This window comes from Periplaneta americana, chromosome 2, assembly GCF_040183065.1.
Source record: "Periplaneta americana isolate PAMFEO1 chromosome 2, P.americana_PAMFEO1_priV1, whole genome shotgun sequence".
In the NCBI taxonomy this organism is placed as follows: Eukaryota; Metazoa; Arthropoda; class Insecta; order Blattodea; family Blattidae; genus Periplaneta; species Periplaneta americana.
The window spans coordinates 190,427,206-190,452,682 of record NC_091118.1 but is presented as its reverse complement, the minus strand read 5'-3'; the positions used below and the strand labels follow the sequence as shown (position 1 = coordinate 190,452,682).

General features: G+C 33.6%; 1 protein-coding gene across 1 annotated transcript in view; it reads right to left on the bottom strand.

The window, feature by feature from the left end:
* The window catches only part of LOC138694961 (RNA-binding protein 24-B-like), a 374,943-nt gene extending 349,716 nt beyond the window's left edge, over positions 1-25,227 (bottom strand). The window contains exon 1 of the mRNA XM_069819184.1: positions 23,818-25,227. Coding sequence (XP_069675285.1) covers positions 23,818-24,126 — 309 coding nt within the window. The 5' untranslated portion in view covers positions 24,127-25,227. The remainder of the gene's footprint in view (positions 1-23,817) is intronic.
* Positions 25,228-25,477: the final 250 nt, after the last annotated feature.

The window sequence follows — 25,477 nt, the reverse complement described above, 5'->3', positions numbered from 1 at the left end:
TATGATATGATATGATATGATATATGATATGATATGATATATGATATATGATATGATATGATATATGATATGATATATGATATGATATGATATATGATATGATATGACATGATATATGATATGATATGATATGATATATGATATGATATGATATATGATATGATATATGATATGATATGATATGATATGATATATGATATGATATGATATATGATATGATATGATATGATATATGATATGATATGATATATGATATGATATGATATGATATATGATATGATATGATATATGATATGATATGATATGATATGATATGATATGATATGATATATGATATGATATATGATATGATATGATATGATATGATATGATATGATATGATATATGATATGATATATGATATGATATGATATGATATGATATGATATGATATGATATGATATATGATATGATATGATATATGATATGATATGATATATGATATGATATGATATGATATGATATGATATGATATGATATGATATATGATATGATATGATATGATATGATATGATATGATATGATATGATATGATATGATATGATATGATATGATGATATGATATGATATATATTTGTCGTTAAGTACTTACTTCCGGTGAGATGGCACTTCACAGACTAGTGTAATATGTAGCTAGTGCGCGACGTATGCAATGGAGGGGAAGGGCACTGGACGATATATGCAATGGAGGGAAAGGGCACTGGCCACCCTACCTCATTATCTCCTGGCCTAGTTGCCTCATAAGTGGTGCCCTCTTGGTATTACTTGTGAGGTTCAGACCTGTCTTCGGACAGTTGACTAAACAACAACAACCAAATACAGTAATATGTTATCATAACTCCCGACCACGAGCGTTTGCTTATACGGGGATAAATTATTTAATTTATACGTACTTCTGTTTTGTTTAAATATTTGACATATTGATTTTTGTTTTATGTAGGCCTATTTAATAGTTTTTAATGTATTTCTCTTTATAATATATTTAATATGCATTTTTGTAGTTTCTTGCTTGTAAAAATAAATAAATTGTACAGTAATAAAATAAGTTATTAATCTGATGATGAAAAGCAAAAAAAGAAATATAATTTATAAGCGGATTTTTAAGCTTAATAAAGGAAAATGTTGAAAATTCAGAGTACATTTTGATTATGGAGTTATATAAACCTTAAAAATCACTTTATAAAATAGCATAAATGCTCATTTTGAAGTAGTTTATAAACTCTTGCTTAGAGACTATTTATCAAGATGTGGAATTCTCCCCCTCCTCGTGAATGAAGGCGTGGAGAATATTTTAAGACGGTCAGTCAGTCTGCTATGAAGATCCTATTCAGAGCGTACAAATCCATAATCAATCAACTCTCTTATAAACACCGGACCCACGTGGTAGCGTTCATGTATTTTCCTTGCCTGTTTCGTTTTACCTGGAGGGGACTGATTTGCTCACGTTTTCTATTTTTAACGACCACCCTCCCATTTACTTATTTCCCCTTTTCGTGATTATTGCCACGTTGATGAAAGGCAACCACCCTCACTCCATCTCACCCCACCCCATCACTTTGTGAGTGCCCGACAGATAGGATGAGTGTTGCACCGTGGGGAATTATAAATAAGTGTTGTCGGCTTTTGCGTAGATGTAACAACCTTCCAGTGCAGACAGATTGCAGCTCTCAGCTATTAAACAATAACAATTAACATGTCAGGTTTAATGCACTTCCTACTTCCTATGTTTTGATTCTGATTAGTACAGACAGAATTCAGCGCAAATTTCACAAGTAAATGTAAGTGAAATAGCCTTGCAGATTTCCAGGCCGAATAGCTCATGTTGTATGTAACAAAAAAACAGTGTATTAAATCTAAAATTTAGTATGTTGTACAATATTACAGTAATGGGAAATTTTCGTTAAATATTGTTATACATTGGTCATAATGGGCCATATTCATAGACATTCTTAGGGCGTGTTCCGGTGGATGATCAGCGAACTAACGTTTTTCGTATTCATAAACCAGTGTTAGCGATATGATATGATATGATATGGATCCTGTACAAGTAATCAGTCGATAGCCGGGGCTAGTTTAGCACGCTTGTAGCGCGGGCTAGCGAAATGTCTATGCATAGCACCCAATAGCTTAATATTTATTTAAATTAGTAAATAAATAACTCAACACATAACTAAATAAACTTGATTGATAGAAGCACAACACAAAATAAACGGAATCTAAATAGTACATTATGCAACGAGCCTATAATGATAGTAATTAAGAATCGAGTATGGATATTTATGAAACGAGCGCAAGCGAGTTTCATAATTTTCATACAAGCTTCTTAATTACCATTATAGGCGAGTTTCATACGACTTTTTATGCTCGAACATATTTCTAACTTGAAATTACCGGTATTCAGATGTATAGATTTTATTTGTATCTGACAAGATCGGAAGTGACCTTGTTCTAGGTCGTGAATTGTGAGATGTGCGCAGACGCGAAAGTATTGATTTTTTCCGAGGAACAATAATGTCATTGACCTTGACGTAGTCCCGTTAAACTTGATAATATTATAATATTATAACCTTGATTATTGAATTCGACATTGAAAAACGATATGACAAATTGAATTTATTTGAATATTATTTACAATTAACGCTAATTATTATAGTAACAGAACATAACCTTCTGCGACAGTATTGGATTTCCAGCCTCCGTGACTTTTCGCTAATTCTCTTTCGATTGCATATCCGAGAATAATCGATACTCGCGGTTTCATAACGGTACAAAGCTGACTTGTCATTGGCTGAACACATGTAAGCTGAGTTATCATTGGCTGAAGACCTGTACTTTAATGAGTAGGTGTACTTTAATGACATGCATTAAAGGACAGCTACCAGGTGTATAATTAGTACATTTCGGCATGGTCGAGCATAAAATCAGTTACATGGACCCAAGTAATTTCATCATATCCCGAGGAATTTTTAGACTTAATTCGTAACAGGTTGAATTTATGGTCTGTCGCTATTTCTCCGTACATAGTACGTGTGTTTAACGAAGCGGACCGTGGTTCGATTCTTGCCGTGAGTGGAGTTTTATCTTCATTCTAGGGGCTTCGTACTTCACCCTTGTCTTGCTTTCAGACATTCAAATAAAGAAAATCTCATCCAGAGAATTGGCGTCTGGAAAGGTTTCCAAAATGTTGGCTGCGTTTCCACGTTGGATGGCTATTCCTATTCGTTGCCGTAGGTAATTGGTGTAGTGAGGGTCTCCAGTAACAGTCACCAAACTTCTGCCAATTTCGGAAACTAGGTCTTTTGCTTCTTTATACCAGGAGCCTATTGTTTCGACAGCAAAGACGATGAAGATGTAATTCTCTACTAGATGTACATATTTATGGCGTTTACTGCGTACGGCAGATTCTGCTGCAGAGCTAGCGATTTTAGAAGTTGATGGCAAGTGGGATGGAGCTAAGGTATCCACGCATGTCGTGTATCCCACATTAGTGATTTTCCTCTGCTCCACTGTAATATCATATTGGTGGAAAGTTCATTTGTTTTTTTTTTTTTTTCAGAAAAAATGCTTTTTTTCTCAAATGTTTAACAACCTCTTATTCGGTAACTATTGCAGTAGGGTCGTGATTTTTGTCCATATCGAGAGAGAATAAAGAATAATTTATATCTTTGGCGTATTTCAAAAGCATGAACGATTTTCGTGTAACTTTAATTTAAATAACCTCTAAATTCAAGCCACTGCACGATGCGATGAACTGGCAACGTCTTGGCAGAGAGCAGCTCACCTACGGAGACACACCGAGTTCGTTGACCTCTTACATCTGTATCACGAGTAGAATGTGTTAGCGGCGACGTTGCCGGACTGCTGAAACTTCAAATTTAATTATCTAATTAACCGTGCATTTAATCACAAAACGTAATATAGGTTTTCTATTCATTTAAGTGTACCCCATCGTTCCTTTCAATCTGCAAGGTTATTTCATTTCCACCCAGTATATGCTAACGTGATGTTTTTTTGAGTCAGGTTTTGGTCTATGAATTTATATGCATCTCATTTTACATAAAAATTACTGCTAGTATTCTATTGTTTTATTCTTACAACGAAATGCATGTTTTTTTCATGTAGTAGATCTCGTTAGTCCGAAACCCGCAAATCCGAAATTCTGCATAATCCGAACATGCAAAAAAATAATAATAAAGAGGCAGAGAATGGGAAGAAAAAACGAATATTTGAACTGAAACCTAATAAATTTAATGCTAAATATGTAGAAACTCAAAATGTACAATATACAGTAGACCTACAACTTATTTTATCACTAGTGAATGAATTAGTACTTGTTTTCAATATTATTATGACACTCTGTCACCTTTTTCTGACAAAAAGCGGATAATCTTGTTGAAACGGTAATGTCTCATCAACACTTCATGAAGCTCGAAATTGAACAAAGCGGTGGACAGTGTGGTTCACCTGCTTGCATTCCTAGCCTCTGCTGAATCCGAACAGGCTCCAGTCCCAATTAATTCGGACTAGCGTGGTCCTACTGTATTTGCTTTTAGAAACATAGGTGGATAAGAACATGAGGCAAATTTATCATTTCATCTCCTATGGTAGTAATAGTCAAGCAGTTGCTGTTTTGTGTGTCAAACTCCATAATGTGGTCTAGATTATGCGGAACTTAAAATTTATGGATGTAGTCCGAAACTCATAAATATGCAGGTTGACTTATAGGAAGATAGCAGGGCTAGATTAATTTGGGTAACAAAGTTACTAAAATACCTGTTATATGATCAATTGAAGAACTGAGGCATATTTTCATTTATATTTTTATCTTGAATATATAAAGTCACAAAAAATCACTTCAAATTTAAAGTCTTATAGATTAAATATTATAGCATATTTTGAGGTGAAAAAAAAGCAAAACAACACAAAACAAAACATTTCGGGCAAACAAAGAGTTTTCCATTTGTTCATTTTTTCATTTCCATAGTTACCATTTCGTTGATTGAAACATTAATGATTTTATTAATATTGTTATAAGAATTTTCAAGTTTGAAGTCATAAATATTAAGATACAGCTGGTCTAATGGTCCAATGCCGTTAAGAAAGCTATAGGAATCTATCTATGCTATTTACGAAATTCCAAACCATGGTCAAAGCTTCAATAGAGTGTCCAGGCTGCAACTTAACTTGTGCGCACACCATGAACTGTTTATCACTAACTTCTCATTGTAAAATGAAACCATTGTACACGAGGCTTCCCCCTTTGATGTTACAGCATTAGAATGGAGCACAGATCTCCCCATATAACGTGGAACATTCTATTTATACATGCATGACAGCAGTACTTTCTGTAGCACGTGGATATGATAGCTTGTAACTGTATAGTTCGGTATTTCAGAAAGAGAATTTCTCTAAAAGAAATATATTTTCCCTCATGCAGATTTATAACTAGCTAGCTCACTTATCCCCACCATAAGGTTCTTAAATAAGCTATAGCTAAGCTTTTTATTAATTAAATTAAATTATTAATTTAATTTGTTTATATATATTTTATTTATTTTAATTCATTTATTAATTTTGTTCTTTTATTGAATTTATTTTATTAGTTTATTAATTTTATTTTATTTATTTACTGTTATTTTATTAATTTTATTTATTTAATGTTATTTTATTAATTTTATTTATTTTATTTTAATTGTTTAATTTACTTTATTTTTATTAATTTATTGATTTAATTTAATTTATTAATTTTGGAAGTAAGTCCCGAAAAGGCAAAGTATATGATTATGTCTCGTGACCAGAATATTGTACGAAATGGAAATATAAAAATTGGAAATTTATCTTTTGAAGAGGTGGAGAAGTTCAAATATCTTGGAGCAACAGTAACAAATATAAATGATAATCGGGAGGAAATTAAACACAGAATAAATTTAGGATATGCCTGTTATTATCCGGTTGAGAAGCTTTTATCATCCAGTCTGCTGTCAAAAAATCTGAAAGTTAGAATTTATAAAACAGTTATACTACCGGTTGTTCTTTATGGTTGTGAAACTTGGACTCTCACTTTGAGAGAGGAACATAGGTTAAGGGTGTTTGAGAATAAGGTGCTTAGGAAAATATTTGGGGCTAAGAGGGATGAAGTTACAGGAGAATGGGAAAGTTACACAACACAGAACTGCACGCATTGTATTCTTCACCTGGCATAATTAGGAACATTGAACCAGGCGTTTGAGATGGGCAGGGCATGTAGCATGTATGAGCGAATCCGGAAATGTATGTAGAGTGTTAGTTGGGAGGCCCGAGGGAAAAAGACCTTTGAGGAGGCCGAGACATAGATGAGAAGAGAATATTAAAATGTATTTGAGAGGGAGGTGGGGTATGATGATAGAGAATGGATTAATCTTGCTCAGGATAGGGACCAATGGCGGGCTTATGTGAGGGCGGCAATGAACCTCCGGGTTCCTTAAAAGCCAGTAAGTAAGTACCGGTAATTCTATTTATTTATTTAATTTTATATATTAATTTCATTTGTTTTATTTAATTAATTAATTAATTAATTTACTTATTTACTTATTTATTTATTTATTTACTTATTTATTATTTATTTATTTACTTATTTATTTATTTACTTACTTATTTACTTATTTATTTATTTACTTATTTATTTATTTATTTATTTATTTATTTATTTATTTGAGCATTCAGTAACTCTTTTTTATTTCTTAACCCTTTCTAACCCAAATTAAATTTACAAGTAATCCATGTTGAAACAAATAGCTGTATTAGGACCAATTCAGTGACCAAGTTACGGGAGTGGCAACATTCGAAACAAAACTATATTGATGAAAATGTATTGAAATAGAAGTTATCCAGCAAAATCTACCTTCATATGTAACACAAAAGTATATAAATGCTATAAAGTTAATTATTGCCGTATGGTATCTATAGGTAAGAAAGGGTTAAGAGTTTATAAATGTAGAATATTTTTAATATTAAAAGTTCAGTTCTTACTTTTTCCTTCAGTAGTCCTAGTCCTACTCAATTATCTTTTCATGGGGAGGCAATTGACCCTCTGGCCCCTAAATGACGCCTCTGTTTAAAACCGAATCACTTACATTTGTCTCTACTAATTATTCCCAAATCGTGTAAAATACTCTCCTGTTTCCAGTTTCCCGTTTCATTTTCTTGTTACTTTATTTTATCTTCCGTCCATGACTGAACTTCTTTAGAGAAAAAGACGTGTAAATGAAGTATTCAAAATATTGGCTCATAAACACGTTTTTACTGACTATTTGAAGTCTTAAACACAGCTGCATGCTACAGAGGACGTCGACTATCTTGAGTGCAAAAATAGTAACTTTGCCACACGCTACACACGAGGCTTGAGCTTTTTATCTAAAGAGTGTATGTATACAATACTGAAAGCAGAGTAATACAGCTTCCGACTTTAAACATCTTCGGTCTGCGAACCTCGTTCATAACTCAGTTTTATATTGTAATGTACTTTATTCAGTCTTAAAGAAGTGATTATTCTGTGGTGTTATTGTCCTGAAACAGAATATCATTCTCTAGTACTTCTCTTAATCCTTATCCATCCTGTTGTTCTGACAAGGGAAAGGTTTCGGTTCGAACAGGAATTTTTGGTTAAAAATTTATTTGTACAGAGACTTACTTCACAATGGTGATGAAGTCCGTAAAAGCATTCATTTGTGTAACTCTCCGTTTGGTTGGTATTGGTCAATACACTTCTTTAAAAATGTGCATGAGGATTCTCTATAAAAATCATGAAGCAGCATGGAGCAGAACAATTAGCACAACACCCAGAAGCAACACCTGAACAATCTTCTGAACCACACTCCAGTGCTGAAAAATCAAATGCTACCTTAATTACATTTTTGAAATCCGAGACTTGTTCAGGATTCACGTAACCAGCTGACTGCCAGGAATACTGAAGCATGGGGCGGTTAACTGGAGCAGACAACTGGTTATGAATAACAGAGTGCATTTTCATTTTAAAACACTCGATTTCCCGAGTTAAGTTCTGGATTCTCAGCAAGAGTCCTTATGCAATCTGTTATCCTCCGAGCATATATTTTGTATTGTCTAAGGAAATAGATATCCAGAGGCTGGAAATATTTAGTTTTTTTGGGAGGAATGATCATACATTCTATGCCCTAGCCTTGGAATGATTCATTTATTAAGGTTGCGTCCTTGTGCGCATTCAATGACTCACACAACAGTGTACACTTTTGATTAGCTGCAATATTTTCAGACAGAACGTTGGAGAAAAATGTTCTTAAATGGGCTTTAGACATTTTACCACTCGCACTAGTTTCTAGGCTAGGCTAGGCTTACGGGTAAGGTGTCCCATCCCCTTAATTTGTGCAGTGCTCTCCCCACCCCTCAACTTGTACAGAGCTCTAACAGACAAACCACACATTACACAAACGAATGCTTTTGGGAGCTTTACAGAGATGTAAAGATGGGCCTGTATACAAATTTTGGATACGAAATTCCTGTTCGAGCCGAAACCCTTCCCTTGTGAGTTTCTTTAAGTCCTTCTCAATGTCATCCAGTTTTCGTCCACAGCTCTTGTTACACCCACCGACATGTCACTATCAATAATTGACAGATAATTATTATCTTTGTAAATATGTGGGATAACGCATTACCGCGATCTTTCATGACGTAAATATTATACGTAACACATATAAGTAACAAATTTAACTTTCATGTTTAGGGGAGAGTCGGGTAGTATCGGACAGCGGGTAATATCGGACAGTGAGTTTTTTTCATCTACCACACGATGATAGTACCTGATTGACATGGTTACGTTTCTGTGATGTCGCATAGAGAAACGTAACCATGTCATTCAGATACTACCATATGGTGGTAGATGAAAGAAACGCACTGTCCGATATTACCCGATGTCCGATACTACCCAACTCTCCCCTACATTTTATCCCGTATTATTCTGCAGTTACATATGTAGTAGGCCTACTCATTGCAGCAAGATGTAGCATTCAACTTTTTCTGACCGCTTTGTTGATTATATGGCCGGTTTAGACGGCCGTGAAATCGTGATCATGAATAAAACAGGCTGTAATAAATTCCATGGATACTTAATTTTTAATGCTCCTGAGTTTAGACGGCCGTGAAATCTTGAATAACCTCTCCGACTTGAAATATTTATTTAATGTAAATTTGAGCTATCGTAGAAAAAATATCATATGATACACATTCGTAAAATTATCTTTTTGGCTCTCGTGTGTTTGTGGAACTCGGTTCCGTCTCGTTTCACAAACTTTACACTCATGTCAAAAGGAGAACTTTTACGAACTAGTATTTTAAATAACTATTAAGTACAAATATAAATGTCACTCGGGAGGAAATTAAACGCAGAATAAATATGGGAAATGCCTGTTATTATTCGGTTGAGAAGCTTTTGTCATCTAGTCTGCTGTCAAAAAATCTGAAAGTTAGAATTTGTAAAACAGTTATATTACCGGTTGTTCTGTATGGCTGTGAAACTTGGACTCTCACTTTGAGAAAGGAACAGAGATTGAGGATTTTTGAGAATAAGGTTCTTAGGAAAATATATGGGGCTAAGAGGGACGAAGTTACAGGAGAATGAAGAAAGTTACATAACGCAGAACTGCACGCATTGTATTCTTTACCTGACATAATTAGGAACGTTAAATCCAGACGTTTGAGATGGGCAGGGCATGTAGCACGTATGGGCGAATCCAGAAATGCATATAGTGTGTTAGTTGGAAGGCCAGAGGGGAAAATACATTTGGGGAGGCCGAGACGTAGATGGGAAGATAATATTAAAATGGATTTGAGGGAGGTGGGATATGATGATAGAGACTGGATTAATCTTGCTCAGGATAAGGACCAATGGCGGGCTTACCTGAGGGTGGCAATGAACCTCCGGGTTCCTTAAAAGCCAGTAAGTAAGTATTAAGTAATTTAAAGAAAATAGTCTAAATTACAAACAATAATGATAACATAAGTAATTACGATTTATAACTAATATTCTTAAGTAAATAAAATTAATAATTAGCAATTATCTACCGCTATATTAATTTTTCTTAATAATGTCTTTAATTTTAAGTTTAAATTTCACTGTGCTTATATTTTCTAAATCAGGATATTAAGAAACGAAATTATTATATAGTTTTAAGCTATAGTTGAAACCTGTTTCATACCACCAGCCGTTAAACTTTTCGACTTTGTGAAATGAAATATGTTCCTTCTTGTATTTAACTTATACCAATATGTGTAGAACTTGTTCCTGTTTTCATGGAAGAATGCTAATATATATATTTATATATCTGCTCCAACTAGAAAACGTTAAATTTCCAATAAAGCAGTTTAATAGGATAATCAATAGATTCTTTACACAAATTTAGAGTATTCTCTTTTCAAGTCATTCCAGTGGCTTTCTTACATATTAGCCTATGTGCTTGAGACTTGTTCTTTAGATCCCAGACATGCTCTTGATCCATGCAACGCTGCTTTGGTCTCCTGTGTCACGTTGTGTTCAGAATCAATACCACAAAGCCAATTTTGATAACTGGTCATTGTCCATTCGCTCCAGGGGACGTCTCCTCTTTTGTTGTTAGGTTTGTATGTTTTCTGTTACGCTATTCACTTATTTTTTCTTACGACGAATGTGTTTCTTTGGCGACTTGGGACCTGTTCCACAAAAATATAAGCTAATACTGAAAAACTTATAGCTCCACATTCTTGTCTTGTATTTTTCCCTTTCAAGAAGGAAAATATTGTTCCAATAAATATTGGTGACGTTTCAGAAATAGTACTAGTGATATTATTACATACTTCGGAATTTTGTGACATACATAAGGCTGCTTTTAATGCTGTGAGTGTATTAGTAAGTTATGACTTTTAAGTTGATTTTCAATTAAAAGTAATTGTTTATCAAATGAATTAATCAAAATTACTGCAACATGAAGTAAAGCTTGGTATTTTGAGGGAAATTAAATGAGCAACTACGAAGTCTTTAGAGTTTTTGTGGCATAATAAAGAAAAGAACTGAAGAAAAATATCAAAGTAAATATCTAGCCAGCGCATAGCCATAAGCAACTGATATTTTGATGTAATAGCCTTTCTTCTGTTTATAGGATGTTGTAAAATTTGGTAAAAATTATCCAAACTGTGTTCTTCTACTAGGTCTACATCACTTTAACTTTAAATGATAGATTAAATGGCGATCTTACTCGTGTTAATTATGTAAGCATGTGTGGCTTACAGCTGTTTCGGTGTTACTTGACACCATCCTCAGAGCCTACTAGATCTCGGCGCTATCTCAACTTCACTGCCTGTTGTGTGGGTGCGTTCGTGTGATGAAGAGTTGAGAACGCACCCACACAACAGGCAGCGAAGTTAATCTAGCTTAAAGAGCTCGCGGAAAAATCGGATAACCCGCCAATCGTTTAATCGGATGACGGATATTCTGTTCTTGTTGTCTGATAGAAAGGAAGGGAAGAATCGTAATTTTTTATGATTTAAAGAAGCATTTGAATCCGTGGTTAGTAACAGCATTGATCTGTAATAAAGTAGGCGGATTTTCGTAAATAAATAGCAGCAATTTGATCACGAAAGTACTTGAAAGTAATAACAGTACTTACAGTTTCAACATTACATGACCAGTGCAGCTTGTATCAAACAACCCCAATAAATGTATCGCATATGAACATATGTCTCTTCCCACATTTTTTAATCACGCAACTATTTAAAGTATATTCAGATTAAATTAAATGATATTAGTAGTAGATAATGTTTCTTCAGTTCGCTTATGATGATAAGATTCGTATTTTCAAGAACATACGGAAAGAACCTTTTGTTTATGCATAAAATAAAGTCGCTGCGAATCCTCAACCCGCCAAGTAGCATCAGACGCTAGATACTTAGATACCCTATCAGTTGATACAGCATCGTTATAGTAAATAGCCGATTTAAAAAAATATAGTGTCATTCAGAGAAGGTTGACAATGATAATTAAGTTCAGCTCTTTTAAACGCGTGATGATCTGCTGAAATTAAAAACATTTCCACTGTTACCCATGTGTCTTTTTTTTTTACATAGGAACAGTAGCAAATATAATGTAGTAATATACAGGTTCAACCATAAGTAATGTCATTAATTTCAGTCGGTTATTCGTTGAGATATTTCAGACAAAAAGTTGGATACAGTTTTCCTCGTGTTTGCTACCTTTTCGAGATAAAAATTGTTTTATATTAAATATTTCATAGTGTCTTTTGGGAAAGCCATTGATTGAAATCCCAATATCCTCAGTCAATTTAACACAACAGTGTACTGTAATAATAAACGATTGAAAGAATTTTGGTTTTGTCCTTTAAATGTGTAGAAATTTAATCCGAACAAATTTAACTTTTTGTTCTGGAAAGGAATTTTTCAATGTTACATTTGTTCGGATCAAATTTCTGAATATTTAAAGGATAAAACTAAAATTCTTTCAATCATATATTATCATAAGACCTGGCAGTTTCGGTCCCGTGGACGTAAGGGTAATGGTACATTTACTATAGCATACTAGATTTTGGTCGCGTGGCATGAGCAGGTATGTCTGTACCGGCGGATTATCGGCCGTGTGCATTAACAGTTCTAGAAGGCTACAACTACAAACCTACTGCTTACGCTCACTACAAGTTGTTCCTAAAGTAGATAGTCAAGGCTAAGTTGCACATCCCTGTAAGAATAGGCCTACATAACTTAAAATAACATTAAATCTCTTGACCTCCTCCAGTCATGAAATCATGGCTAGAGGTGAACTGGTGTCGACTGTAATCTATGGGACGGTGACCTAGAGGCGTTGCCCATCGCTAAGAGGACAGTGTCGTCTACATAGATATCCATATGACTTTTTCTGTCTTGTATGTAACGAAAGAGGAGCTCATTGATGTAGGCGCCCAGTGACAGACCCCTGAGAAACTTCACGAGGAATTGAGAAACTACTGCCTACTGGGGTTTTGATGTACGGCCTCGGAGATATGCCGAAAATAAGCTTATCATTTCATCTGGAATTCCGAGGTCCAGTAACTTAAGTAGGAGACCCTCATTTCAAACCTTGTGGAGCTCTTCCCCATTTCATCCCTTATTTTATTGTCATTTTCACTGCCATTTATCATTGTGTATTCATTCTGTCCATGATAAGTTTTATTTAATTCTTAAATTTTCCTTATCTAACTTGAGAATTACATACTGAGAAAAAAGATTTTTCAAGCAATTCATGGAATTTCATAAATCCTTGTCATGTTTTATTTATGTAGGCCTATTTATTCATTTCCTTTTTTATGTATGTGTGTGTGCGTGTGTATAGAGCGATGCTGTTCTAACAGAGAAACTGTCGTAAATATCAAATCGATATGGTGATCATAAAACTTCAATGCAGAAGTAGATATATAATTAATAGAACTAATAATTGTGAAGTTCAATAGCCATTTCATCAGACACAAACACTGCTGTTTTGAACTGCCAAAGAAAATTGCATTTTAAGCACAAAAAACTACATTCTTGGAGAAAAGATATGTAGGCTATATTTCGGAAGTTCCAGGATGCATATGAATTGGGAATATTTATTGATAATAATGTACCCAACTATCAAAAATTCAGAGAGAAATAAACACTGAGATAATAATAATCATCATTATCATCATCATCATCATCATCATCATCGCAATATTGTTCTGCATCACTTCTTCCGGAGGTCGATATCATTGACTGAGCACACAAGGTAATTCTAAGTCTTAAAAATGAAGGCATTCATTGCACACTCTACGATCAGTATGTGGCATATAACTAGGATATCAACGAACTCCATACGATGCCGTGACAGGCCGACATGACAGTTCCAATATGTGCAAGTTGATTTTCATTTCCACCTCGGTAAGATAACACCAGCGCCTTGCGCGGCAACGTGCTTAGCATCTACGTCATCCGGGCAGTCTAGATACCGGCCGCTTTGTCGAGTCATGTGACGTGTTCCCACATGCTATTCTGGAAATGTATGGATAGGATATTAACTTCCAACTCTTTTCTCGAGTGCGATAATTTTACTAAATGTAGCTATTGAACGACAGAAGCTGCTTGGAGACTACGAGATGTGACGTTAGTGGAGCAATGATGGAATCAGAATGACGTAGGCTATTCAGTATATTCAGTATTATACAGTCAGAGCACACAACATTGTGCAATTGACAAAGTCAGTAATAAAAAGTAGACAACAAAACAATAAAATTAATTCAAAAACTCTCAGCAACGTTGACATTAAAAAATTCATTAATTTCATAAAATGGTTGTTGATTAACCAACCAGAGACAAGTCTGTTAAAAGACTTCCTTTCCAGATTAAAAAGATATCTCGGAAATTTATTTGCTATTTTTAACGACATAATAAAATAATTATTCATTGTCTTAGTCAGCCTACACTTAGGTATGTCAAAAAGGTCACGGTTTCTGGTGTTGTATATATGAACCTCATTCCTATTTGTCAACATGTGTGAATTTTCTTTGACGAAATTTAGGGCTTGATAAATATACAGTGATGTTACAGTCATAATTTTTTTCATTTACAAATAACGGTCTGCAGTGTGCCTTCATTGATGAATTAGTTATAATTCTAATAGCTTTTTTTTGTAACATAAGTACCTTATTAGTATGGGAACTATTACCCCATAAAAGTAGTCCATAAGAAAGTATACTATGAAAATAAGAAAAATAGACAACTCTAATGTAATTCTTCGGAACATACATTTTCAAATTTCGCAGAATAAATATTACTCTTATTATAAAACAGAAGAAATCGGAGAAAATATGCCCTACAAATATAAACTGTGTTTATTAAAATATAGAATAGGCGTACTTACAAATGATTGAATTTCCAAAGTTGAATGACATTAGAAAAATTACTTCATTATCCAATTTTTTTTTCTTTTAAACGTGTTTAAGAATAATCAGGCTTTTATATAAAATATTATGAATTGCAAAATTAATTACTGGCAAGGCAAGAACAGAATACTATAGTAAATAAAAATTACAGAACATACAACAAATGGATGAGTCGCTAGTTTTGTAAATGGCTTTTTAAAACAATACTAAAGAAAAAAGGGAGAAAGGACGACCAAGAAAGATATGAAGACAGAATAACTCAAATTTGTTGCTGACTATTACACTCTTACTACGTCATGCTACTTTTGACCAATAAAACGGTACGAAAGGACGTATTTCAACCAATCATGGCTGCTTATCGCACAATTTTATCGCGTCCCTAGCATTTGTTTAATTTTATCGCGTCCCTAGCATTTGTTTCTTTGTTTGCCAACATTTGAAACTGCGCTGGTCTGGACGTCAAAAATATATATAAAATTACAAACCACTCCAGTCGATGCACAGCAGTTTCAAATATGACTCGCATTGGCATTCAAGAACAAGAATTAATAAAAATCACTGATCATACCTATGCATCTTCTGAAATCCGATTTACAAATAAATGAAGAGCACCATTCGGAAATCCTGAATAATTTGAATACACCATGTAGGCCTAAATCGACGAGTTCCACTTCTATTACGCACACGTCCAATATAACATCAATTGAACCACCAACCACATTCAAATTTGAAAATTGTACATTCAATAATTATTCCTTTTAAAATTATTCATTCGGAAATTCTGAATAAGTTGAATACACCATGTAGGCCTAAATCAACGAGTTCCACTTCTATTACGCACACGTCCAATATAACATCAATTGAACCACCAACCACATTCAAATTTGAAAATTGTAGATTCAATAATTATTCCTTTTAAAATTATTCACGTTTATTTTTTATGTCATCGTCGTTAATTAAAACTTTTCTAACACTTGTGTATATTAGTTAGGTTATGTTATAGCTTCTGCTCTGAGAGGATAAAAAGAACTTCTGCTATATGATATTATGGATAGTCACGTATCAGAGATTGTTTAATATTAAGATTTATTGAATAGTAATCATTACAGTGTCTGTATAAAGACACTACTGCCATATAGCATGCATCTAGCGTAATATTTGTAATGTTGAGATGGTACAATAATACATTTGAAGACAGTTGTATTTTCGTAAGTCAATTAATATTTTATTGTATTGGAGTACTTCGTTGCTTCTAATCTTTATATACTTTCTTCTAATCTTGTAATAGTCAATTAAATCCCACTCGAGTTTTGATTTTCTCTAGATAAATCAAAACGTCTAGTGAGATTACTGTTGCTAATTTGATTACGTTTCGGACGACTTTCACTTCTTATATTCATACCATATACGCATTATACAAGCATAAAATAAATTGACTTATTATTTTTGCAAATGATATATAGGCCTATATGACAGTTTGTTCAGTGAAACATATTTGAACTACCATAAATAAAATATTTTAGATGAAACACTGAATATTAAAAATTACACATCCTTTTACAATTGGATTGAAATAAATAAAAATACAACACTTTTACCTGAGTATAATGTTTTCTTTATTAAACAGGTTCTTAAAACAATCGGTCTTGTTTCATAACATGTGGTATTATACAAATAACTAACTCAATACATTTACTTTCTAGTATAAGAGCGTAATCCTTTCTGTCTGTACCCATGCATGACACATAGACTTTAACAAAAAGTGAAGAATCTAAATTGAAAATGTATGAAAGAAAGGTGTTGAGGAAATATTTGGACCACTTCAAGATAATAGGCCTATTACCCGAGAATGGAGAATCAGAAAACATAAAGAAATTTACAATAAAATTTGTATAAGCTTCCGGATGTAGTCTAATTGTAAAAATAAAAGCAAGACAATTGAAGTAGATACAATACATGTAATGAGAACTCCACCAGAAAGGAAAATCATGAAAGTCACAGAAAAAAAATCGTTGGGAGGAAGGCAATGTAAAGATAGCATATGAGATATTGAGACTAACTTATTAGGGAAATTAATTGGGAAAATGTTTGGGTAGAGTATCTGGCACAGTATTTTTTATTCTGCAGCGAAAAGCCTTCACAATTGAAGGGTTCAGAGCCATAGTGGGCCAAGCGCCATTTATTAAAAACCGAGAAAACAAAGGTAAAAAAAAAAAAGTGCTTACCATAATTCAAAGAAACACATAGCAAGTATGCACATTAAAATTAAATGATATCCTATGTCAGTTTTCATTAAACTATGGTATTCACTTAACTTTAACCCTTGCTTTCTCCGTTTTTAATAAATGGCGCTTGGCCCACTATGGCTCTGAACCCTTCAATTATCTAAGGCGTTCGGAAAAATTTCAAGAAGGGGGAAAAAATACTATGACAAAAGATAAAATGGACGTTACAAAAAATATTGTTAAAATGGTACAAGAAATGCAGCTAAGAAGTTACGGGCATGTTATGAGAAGAGAAAAATAGATTAACCCTAAATAGAGAAACCGTAATTTGGAAACCAGAAGGAAGAAGGAAAGAAGGTAGACCACAACTAACATGAGTAGAAAAAATTAAGATTATTCAGAAAAGAAACCTGACAGATGAAGATTGGTTAGATCGAGAGAACTGGAAAAAGAAGATATATTTGATTGGGGAAACCTGTGTTATCACAGAAAATTCCTTTATAAATAATAATAATAATAATAATAATAATAATAATAATAATAATAATAATATTATTATTATTATTATTATTATTATTATTATTATTATTAATTTTCTCTCTAATGATAGCAATGTTCCTTGTAGAGAAACGTGAACTTTCAAAAGAATAAAGATTTTAACTTCATAATGTCCGAAGAAATGCCATATCTTATATCAGCAAATGGGTGCACTAAGCTGGTTTTGATATCACAATTAAGTTAAAATGCAAGAACAAAATTTTACTCAATTACAATTAACTGTAAACAATAGTGTAGAAAAATATTAGCCTTATTCAAATGCATTTTTCAGTACAATTCTGAACACTTCAAAGGTCTCAAAACTCTAAGGAAGAACAGGATGGATAGAGTGAAACCGGAATATGTCAAAGGTCAATCCTTGATAGTTTTATGACGATTATGATTGTGTTGACATCCACTCTCTGTATTCGTATAACATACCTGTATTATGCGAGCATAATGTAAATTAGCATACATTTGAACAAATAATATATTAAAAGCAATCAAATCATAAAGTGTAGCTATAGATAAATGCAGTAAATCGTCTTCGACCGATAGAGCATTGACACAGGAATGTATTCTGTGTGTTTATGCAACATCTTCTCTGGCACTTTGTTCCATGTGCTGCAAACACATGTTTAAAACAGACACCGTGAACCACTAGTTTTAAAGGTACTCCAATGTTATAAATATACGTACTTCCGGAATCATCAGTTGTTCAAATAATTCTAGCTTCCTGTTTCAGAAAGATGTTATCTCCCTTCATCTGGCCTGACAACACGCTATATCGGCACCCCAGACCTTATTTCTACTCTGACAAATTTATGAAGGGGACTTAGTTTATCATATATACTCGTGCATTACTTTTTTCCCTCGCTTCGTTGATCTAGTCAGTGTCCTGTGAAATGAGGTATCGTTTGGAACAACGTAGATGAAATCTGATCCTTCACATTTACCTCTTTGTAGACCTAACCCAGAATTAACAGTTTGTGAAGACTTTAAGGCCCAATTGTATAAAACTCCCTAACTAAAGATCAATTTTGGTCGAAGATCGGAAAGTGAACCGAGTTCAGACACTTCTTCTATTGTATTAAACTTTTCTGCGATCAAATTACCTAGGTTCAAATGCAATCTAAGTTCACGTGAAAAGGACTTGGCAACATCGCATAAACAGGTGAAGTATGTGATGCGCGGGCCATGTTGTACAGGTTTGTTCAGTGTAGCCAATTTAGCGACTTTAACTCTTTTTCGACGACAATTTCTTTTATCTTTTATATTGCTTAAATGGGGATTTAGCGACCTTTTTAGCGCCTCATAGTGACAAAATTTAATATTTCTTTGTTGATAATAAGAAATCTAGCGACTTTCCAACTACTTTTTGGTGATTTTCCGCACACTCTGTTGGAGACACTGGTTTGTTTTGTGCGTTGTAAATAATGGCGGACAATAAGAAGACGATTGACCGTTCTCCAAATTGTTATGTCATGGTGTTTGATACTACTAAACATAATAAAGCTTTATAAAACGACAATTTTCGTTTAGTAATACAATTAATTGAAAATTTACGAATGTACCTATCATATCCTTTAATAACTACTGGTTGTTATAAACATAATATAATTATAGGTTATGTTAATTGATACTGCTGAACACGATAAAGCCTTATAAAATATAAGAATGTTTGTATATTAAGGCAAGAAATTGAAAAAATATATATATAAATATATCTACCATATATATTAATAATAATGGTTATCTTTTTGCACAATCTGCCACTCGTAGTCTATACTTCAAACAGAAAAGAAATAACTGAACTTGGATCATCTAACTTAATCCGAGAAATTTGTTCAGGCAAAGTTGACTTTAGTTTGAGACAAATTAATCTCAGATTAGACTTTATACAACACAAAATTCCTAGTTCAGCTAGAACGAGGATCAATTTAACCTCTGATCTAAGATTAAATGGTTTATACAATCGGCCCTAAGTCATGTATAATGACTACCGAGGACAAATGTTTGAACACGTGCTTATCACAGCCCGCAAAAATGTTTTCGACTCATTTATAGTAAATATCTCGAAATTTCTAGATCGCAAATTCAGTCGATCAAAGTGAACACTTCAGTATACATGCATATTGTAAAAAATTGCACAAAATTGTAAAAATTGTAGAAAATTACTAAATTGTAAAACTGTAAAAATTTGTAAAAATTGTGATTTTAATATTGTAAAATTTTGACTTGTTCCACATCTTAAAGCTTCATTGCTCATGTAAGATCTATGGAATAAAATCAATGAATGAATGAATTAATTAATTAATTAATTAATTAATTAATTAATTAGTATAAGTTACTGTTTACAATGGTACAGATTTAAAAAAAATGTTTATCCATTTTCCTAATATGAAACATTAAGTATTTAAGGCATTCGAGTATTTTCTATAGAAAGACTGTTTCCCTCATCCGTCAAATATAGGTCTATGACCAGAGGCACGTATTTATGGAGATTAATTTTATCATTTGTGTTTTTAATATTGGTGTCGGCGGAGATTGTTGGAGATTGATTTGTACTCTTGGCGGAGATTAATGGAAATTTTGTAAAATACAATTATTTTAGAAGTGGAGTATTAACTCAGTATGAATATTACTTTCCAAATAATTAACATTAAAGGTTCGTCGGATTCTGATAACGATGCGGTACGGTATGGCCAATAGACAATAGTTGTTGGACTGAGACTGTACGTAACACACATTCATTAAAAACGAAAAAAACTCTCAGCCCTCAAATTAACACTTTCAAATTATTAGTGAAATGTTGAATTCTCCGTCTTTTGAGTTCACTAATGTAATCAGAACACCTGGAATACCATGTAATATAGCCTACTTGGATATATAACAAATTCAAGTGAAAAAAATAATCGAAAAAAAACTCAGAATAATATGAAATTCGCTATAAAACGACTCAATAATAATAATTCGCGAATGTGTTCATATTTCGCTATTAGAACTCTATTTCGTGATTTATCGCGATTGTTTTATCCGCATATTATTAATCAGAATAACTTAATTCGTAAAGATTAGTAAAAACCTATTGTTATTTAATTATGTCGTGATTTTCGCGATCTCCATATATACGCGGCCCTGTCTATGATATTTTAATCCTCTCGAGCACATGGTAGAATCATTGTGACATGCAGTGAGCACAATTTTCCGTTCTCATTTCCTTTCATTAATACGGCATATTTATTGAATCTTCGATCTTGGTTATGTACCACACACTGGACTGACATCTGATTTGTGTTGCGTTATTTCATGATGAAACGAAACTGAGGGATGGTAGCCTATATCTTTACAAATATACATATATCAGGAAACATAAATAAGCGAGTTTTAGTGAAGTCCAGGATCTGTGAAAGGTTAGATTTGGTTTGTGTGCTTTTTGTGTAGGTACACAAATATATAGTATTTACCCTGGACCGAAGAAAGGAGTGATTTCCCACGTAGTGCAACATAATGGTGGTATCGCTGGGTTACATGATGTCGTGTGAAAATATCTGAGGAAATCGTCGGTCGAGCATATAAGAATCGAAGATATTTGGGGCTGGTTAGCTTTCGCGGTGATCACATCATCTTTCCTTTAGAGTGCAGTAGTATGATACAATTTTGAGGTTATTTTGTGTTGTGAGAGTGAGATCGAAGATTCAATTTATTTATACATTTCAGCGTAAATTTTGTAGTTTATGAATTTGTATACAGAATTTAACTTGTTTATGCATCCGATACCATATTATTTAAACTTCGTGTCTTTTAAAAATTATAATTGAGTTCGATGGAGTTTACCGGTAACTTCAACGTCACCTTCACCTAAAAGTTTTAATCACGTAAGTTTGTTCCGATCTCGTTAGTCGAAATTTTTCTAGTAACTTTATTCTCAATTTGTGATTTGGTCATATTATAATGTTCTTAATTACTATTGTTACTACACTTGAAATATCATAAATATGAGAAGACATAAATTATTTATACACTAGCATAGGCTATCCATGAGAATAATATTTATTTTAATTGGTATGAGTTGCCTTATATTTATTTTTCAAAGAAAGATTACACACCACATTGCAAAGGACGAAAGAGCGTAAATAATAGCTGTTTTCATAAGGGCAAAGATAATTAAATGAAAGGAACGAAATGTGGAATACGCCCTGAAATAGATAAAGAAAGAAGTTACGTCTATGTAAACGAAATTTCTGTCAAATTTAAATTTCTTCAAGAATGCAGACGATCATTAATTTCATAATTTAAACTACAGATAATACTTATACATCGTCAAATTTTCCGTTTTTAGTTTTAGTTCAACATATCGCCAAAGGAAGTTTTAGCAGACTTATTGGCAATATTTCGAACGCTAGATCTAATGATCCTTTTTCGATAAACAAATGAATGTCATTTCTTAAACGTGTTTGAAATCGATGGCATAAAATGTATTAAGAAAATCTGTATTCGTTCACGGTTGTAACATATTATATCAAATCATGCTTATGTTTGTTAATGTTATCGAAAATGGATGTGGTTTCTGATTCCTGTAAAATTTCGCTATTTGTGACATAACTAAATTTATTAATCGAATATCACTTCTCCTGTGTTTCATCTCAATAAAACTATTTTTGAAAGACTACAATTTGCTGTTTGTCATGACAGCTATAAGAGTACTGGCATTGCTAAGTTTTCTGTTATTTATTATTTAATTTCTTTACACCTGAAATTTTAAATGAACATATCAAATATATATATATATATATATATTATATATATATATATATATATATATATATATAATTTGAACTGGTAATGGAAATTACGGGAAAACGGCTGAACGGATTTTAATAAATGATCCCTCATTTTGAAGCTTGGAACTCAAAGTTTTTCAGAAAAATAGTAGTTTTCAGTGAAATGTCAATTTTTCAACATATTTTTCCTATTTTCCAAAATCCATCTGTCGTCAGTTTTGAGAACTAGCTAATTGCATTTCAGAATAAAACAAAACACACACTACAGTAAACAATATTACACGAAGGCCATGATCTGCAAGAATGCTGACATATTTAGAGCTCAAATTAAATTGGTTATTAAAAACTTAACTTACTAAAAATAATTTACAGGTTCGATTCTGTGGTGTGTAATTTTCTGGGTACAGCTGTGTATTGGATATTAAAAACTACAAAACTTGAGGTGGTTTGATGACATTATTACCATTAGAAATGAAATATTATTGTAGTTAATGCCATGATGTGACTATTTTTAATTAATTATACATATTAATGCTGTACTGATGATATGAAAGTGAAACGTTTTGGGGTTATATAAGTAGATGTAGAGAATAACTTAAATTAGATTTTGATTTCTATATTTTACTGAGTGGCGGCGGCTATATAGAATATATAGTATATGTTACTGAAAGCTATAAAACTTACGTAAGATAATATTATTAAAATCAAATATTGTTATAATTATTAATCAAGTGGGGTTGGGTCTTTTTCATATATTTAATGGCGGCGTGGTGTAGATATTTGTATGCGTGGTTCTCTTCAGTATTGGCTCGAGAGAGAGTATCTTTCATTATTATGGAAGCAAATAACTTTCAGAATGTCTGGTATTCTTCATTGAAAATAAATCTGATAAATGTTTATTTGAACGTCTAATGAACTTAGTTTGCAGGATTTGCTGCACCAGCCACTAGTTGAAATTTAATTATCTTTGTCCGAGAATGTTTTTTGACATCACATAACAGTGAAGTGTTGCATCTGATTATGAATATTATTTGATTAGCCTAATTTTGTCAAGAATGGACGTGATTTGTAGTTTTATTTTTATGTAATAAAGGAAATGTCATTGAAAACTGCGAATATAAAGAATACGAAGAACATGCAACAATACGAAAACTAGAACGTTGGTTAGCATATTTAAAGCTAAATTATTGCTTAAATTAACACGTCTAAGAGTTGTTGAGAATATTATATTAATGTCCGCATCGAGTTGGTATAGGAAAGTGTGGACACATAAAGAAAGCTATCATTTCATTTCATACTTACGAAGCCATATCCTCTGCTTTTGCCGGTCTGCCTATCGGTTATAACCACAGCTTCCTCGATGTCTCCATACACAGCGAAATGCTCTCTCAGAGATTTGTCTGTTGTATGATACGGTAGACCTCCAACAAACAATTTAGTCCACGTGGTGTCCTTTTGTTGCACTCCACTAGCTGCCCCTGCTGCAGCGGCTGCTGCACCCAACCCACCGAGACCCCCAACCCCAAGTCCGGTCACCAACCCATCAGCTCCCCCTAGAACAGCTGCCGCGTCGGCCGCCCCAGCTCCGAGACCTGCCCCCGGCATCAGCATATTGGTTGCTGTGAGGTTATGTTTCCAGACAGCGTACTGAAAGATCTGACTGTCGTCAATTGTTGCGTTTAGCGGTACTGTTGTCTCAAAAACGCCTGCCTTCTATCACAGTAGCAACGAGTGCACACCTTTTCTTTTTTCTTCAACGAAAATTATATTTTCACTACACTTCAAACCACGTTTGAAGAATAGACTTCACAGAAATGCCCTTGAATATAGAAATTCAATGCTTTTGGTTTAAATGTTCTTTGGAGTAATATATAGAGGACGATAATTGTATAAAAACCAACACACAGATTTCTGTTCACTGTCTTAAATAAATTATCACACAGTCTCAAGTTCTCTTGAAAAATATGGCTGCCAGATTTCCGTAAAAATGTACCTATAACCTCACTTTTGCACAAGAACTTCAAAAAAACACGAGTTCTTAAGACACTAGGACGGTAAGGAAACGTTTCTACACGAAATAAATAACTGCTCAGCTTTTAAATTAATATAAAAATTGTACTTTTCCAGATTATTGCACTGTTTCTTCCTGTTTATTACGACGAATGTCTTGAGTTGAAAGTAATCTTCATGCACAGCCGCTGATTTGGTTTGTAATAGTACAAATTCGTAGCCGCATTCTTGAGATTTAGAGTCCGTGGACAGATGCGTGGAGTAATCACAGAGGTGTTGAAGGCACTGGTGATCCCATTCGGGGACGGTCACGATATTGTCTGGCGTTGTAATCCCCGCTGGTTGTGACCGCTCTGCTTCTAGCCAAGTCTGTAGCTTCGCTCGCGCGCTCACTCGTCTCCTAATGCTATATTTAGGGTTCCCCCACTGGCACTCGGCACTTGCAGCTGTTTGAAATTTAAAATCCCTTTCCGAACAACGAATGTAGAAAAAAAAGTTTCAAAAAGAAGTCACTAAACACACAGTCACTAGAAATCATTCGGCAATATCCACATCGATTAAAAAATAAATTAAAAACGAAATTTAAAAAAGAAATTTTTCTGCGAGCGAGATTAACTATGAACATGCGTTAATAATACTGCGCCGGTGTTTGAAATGGATCATGATCTCCCCGCAATTTACCGCTGGTATGTATACGTGTGATATTTTGTCATAGTTGTGGACCGGCATGCTTTGCGCGTGACAATATGAGCTTACGAAGTCATATGTGATTGGCTCTCGCCTACCCCCCGAGCCAAGTCCTTTTCTTTTTGTACTTGCTCTCTCTGTCGTTTTCATTCTCCTCCCCCTCCCCTCTCTTTACCGAGTTTTTGTTGCCACATATATATGTATTAATGTGCTCCCCATCTATGCGCACATGGTTTCATCTACTGGTGTTACCAACCTTCGCAAT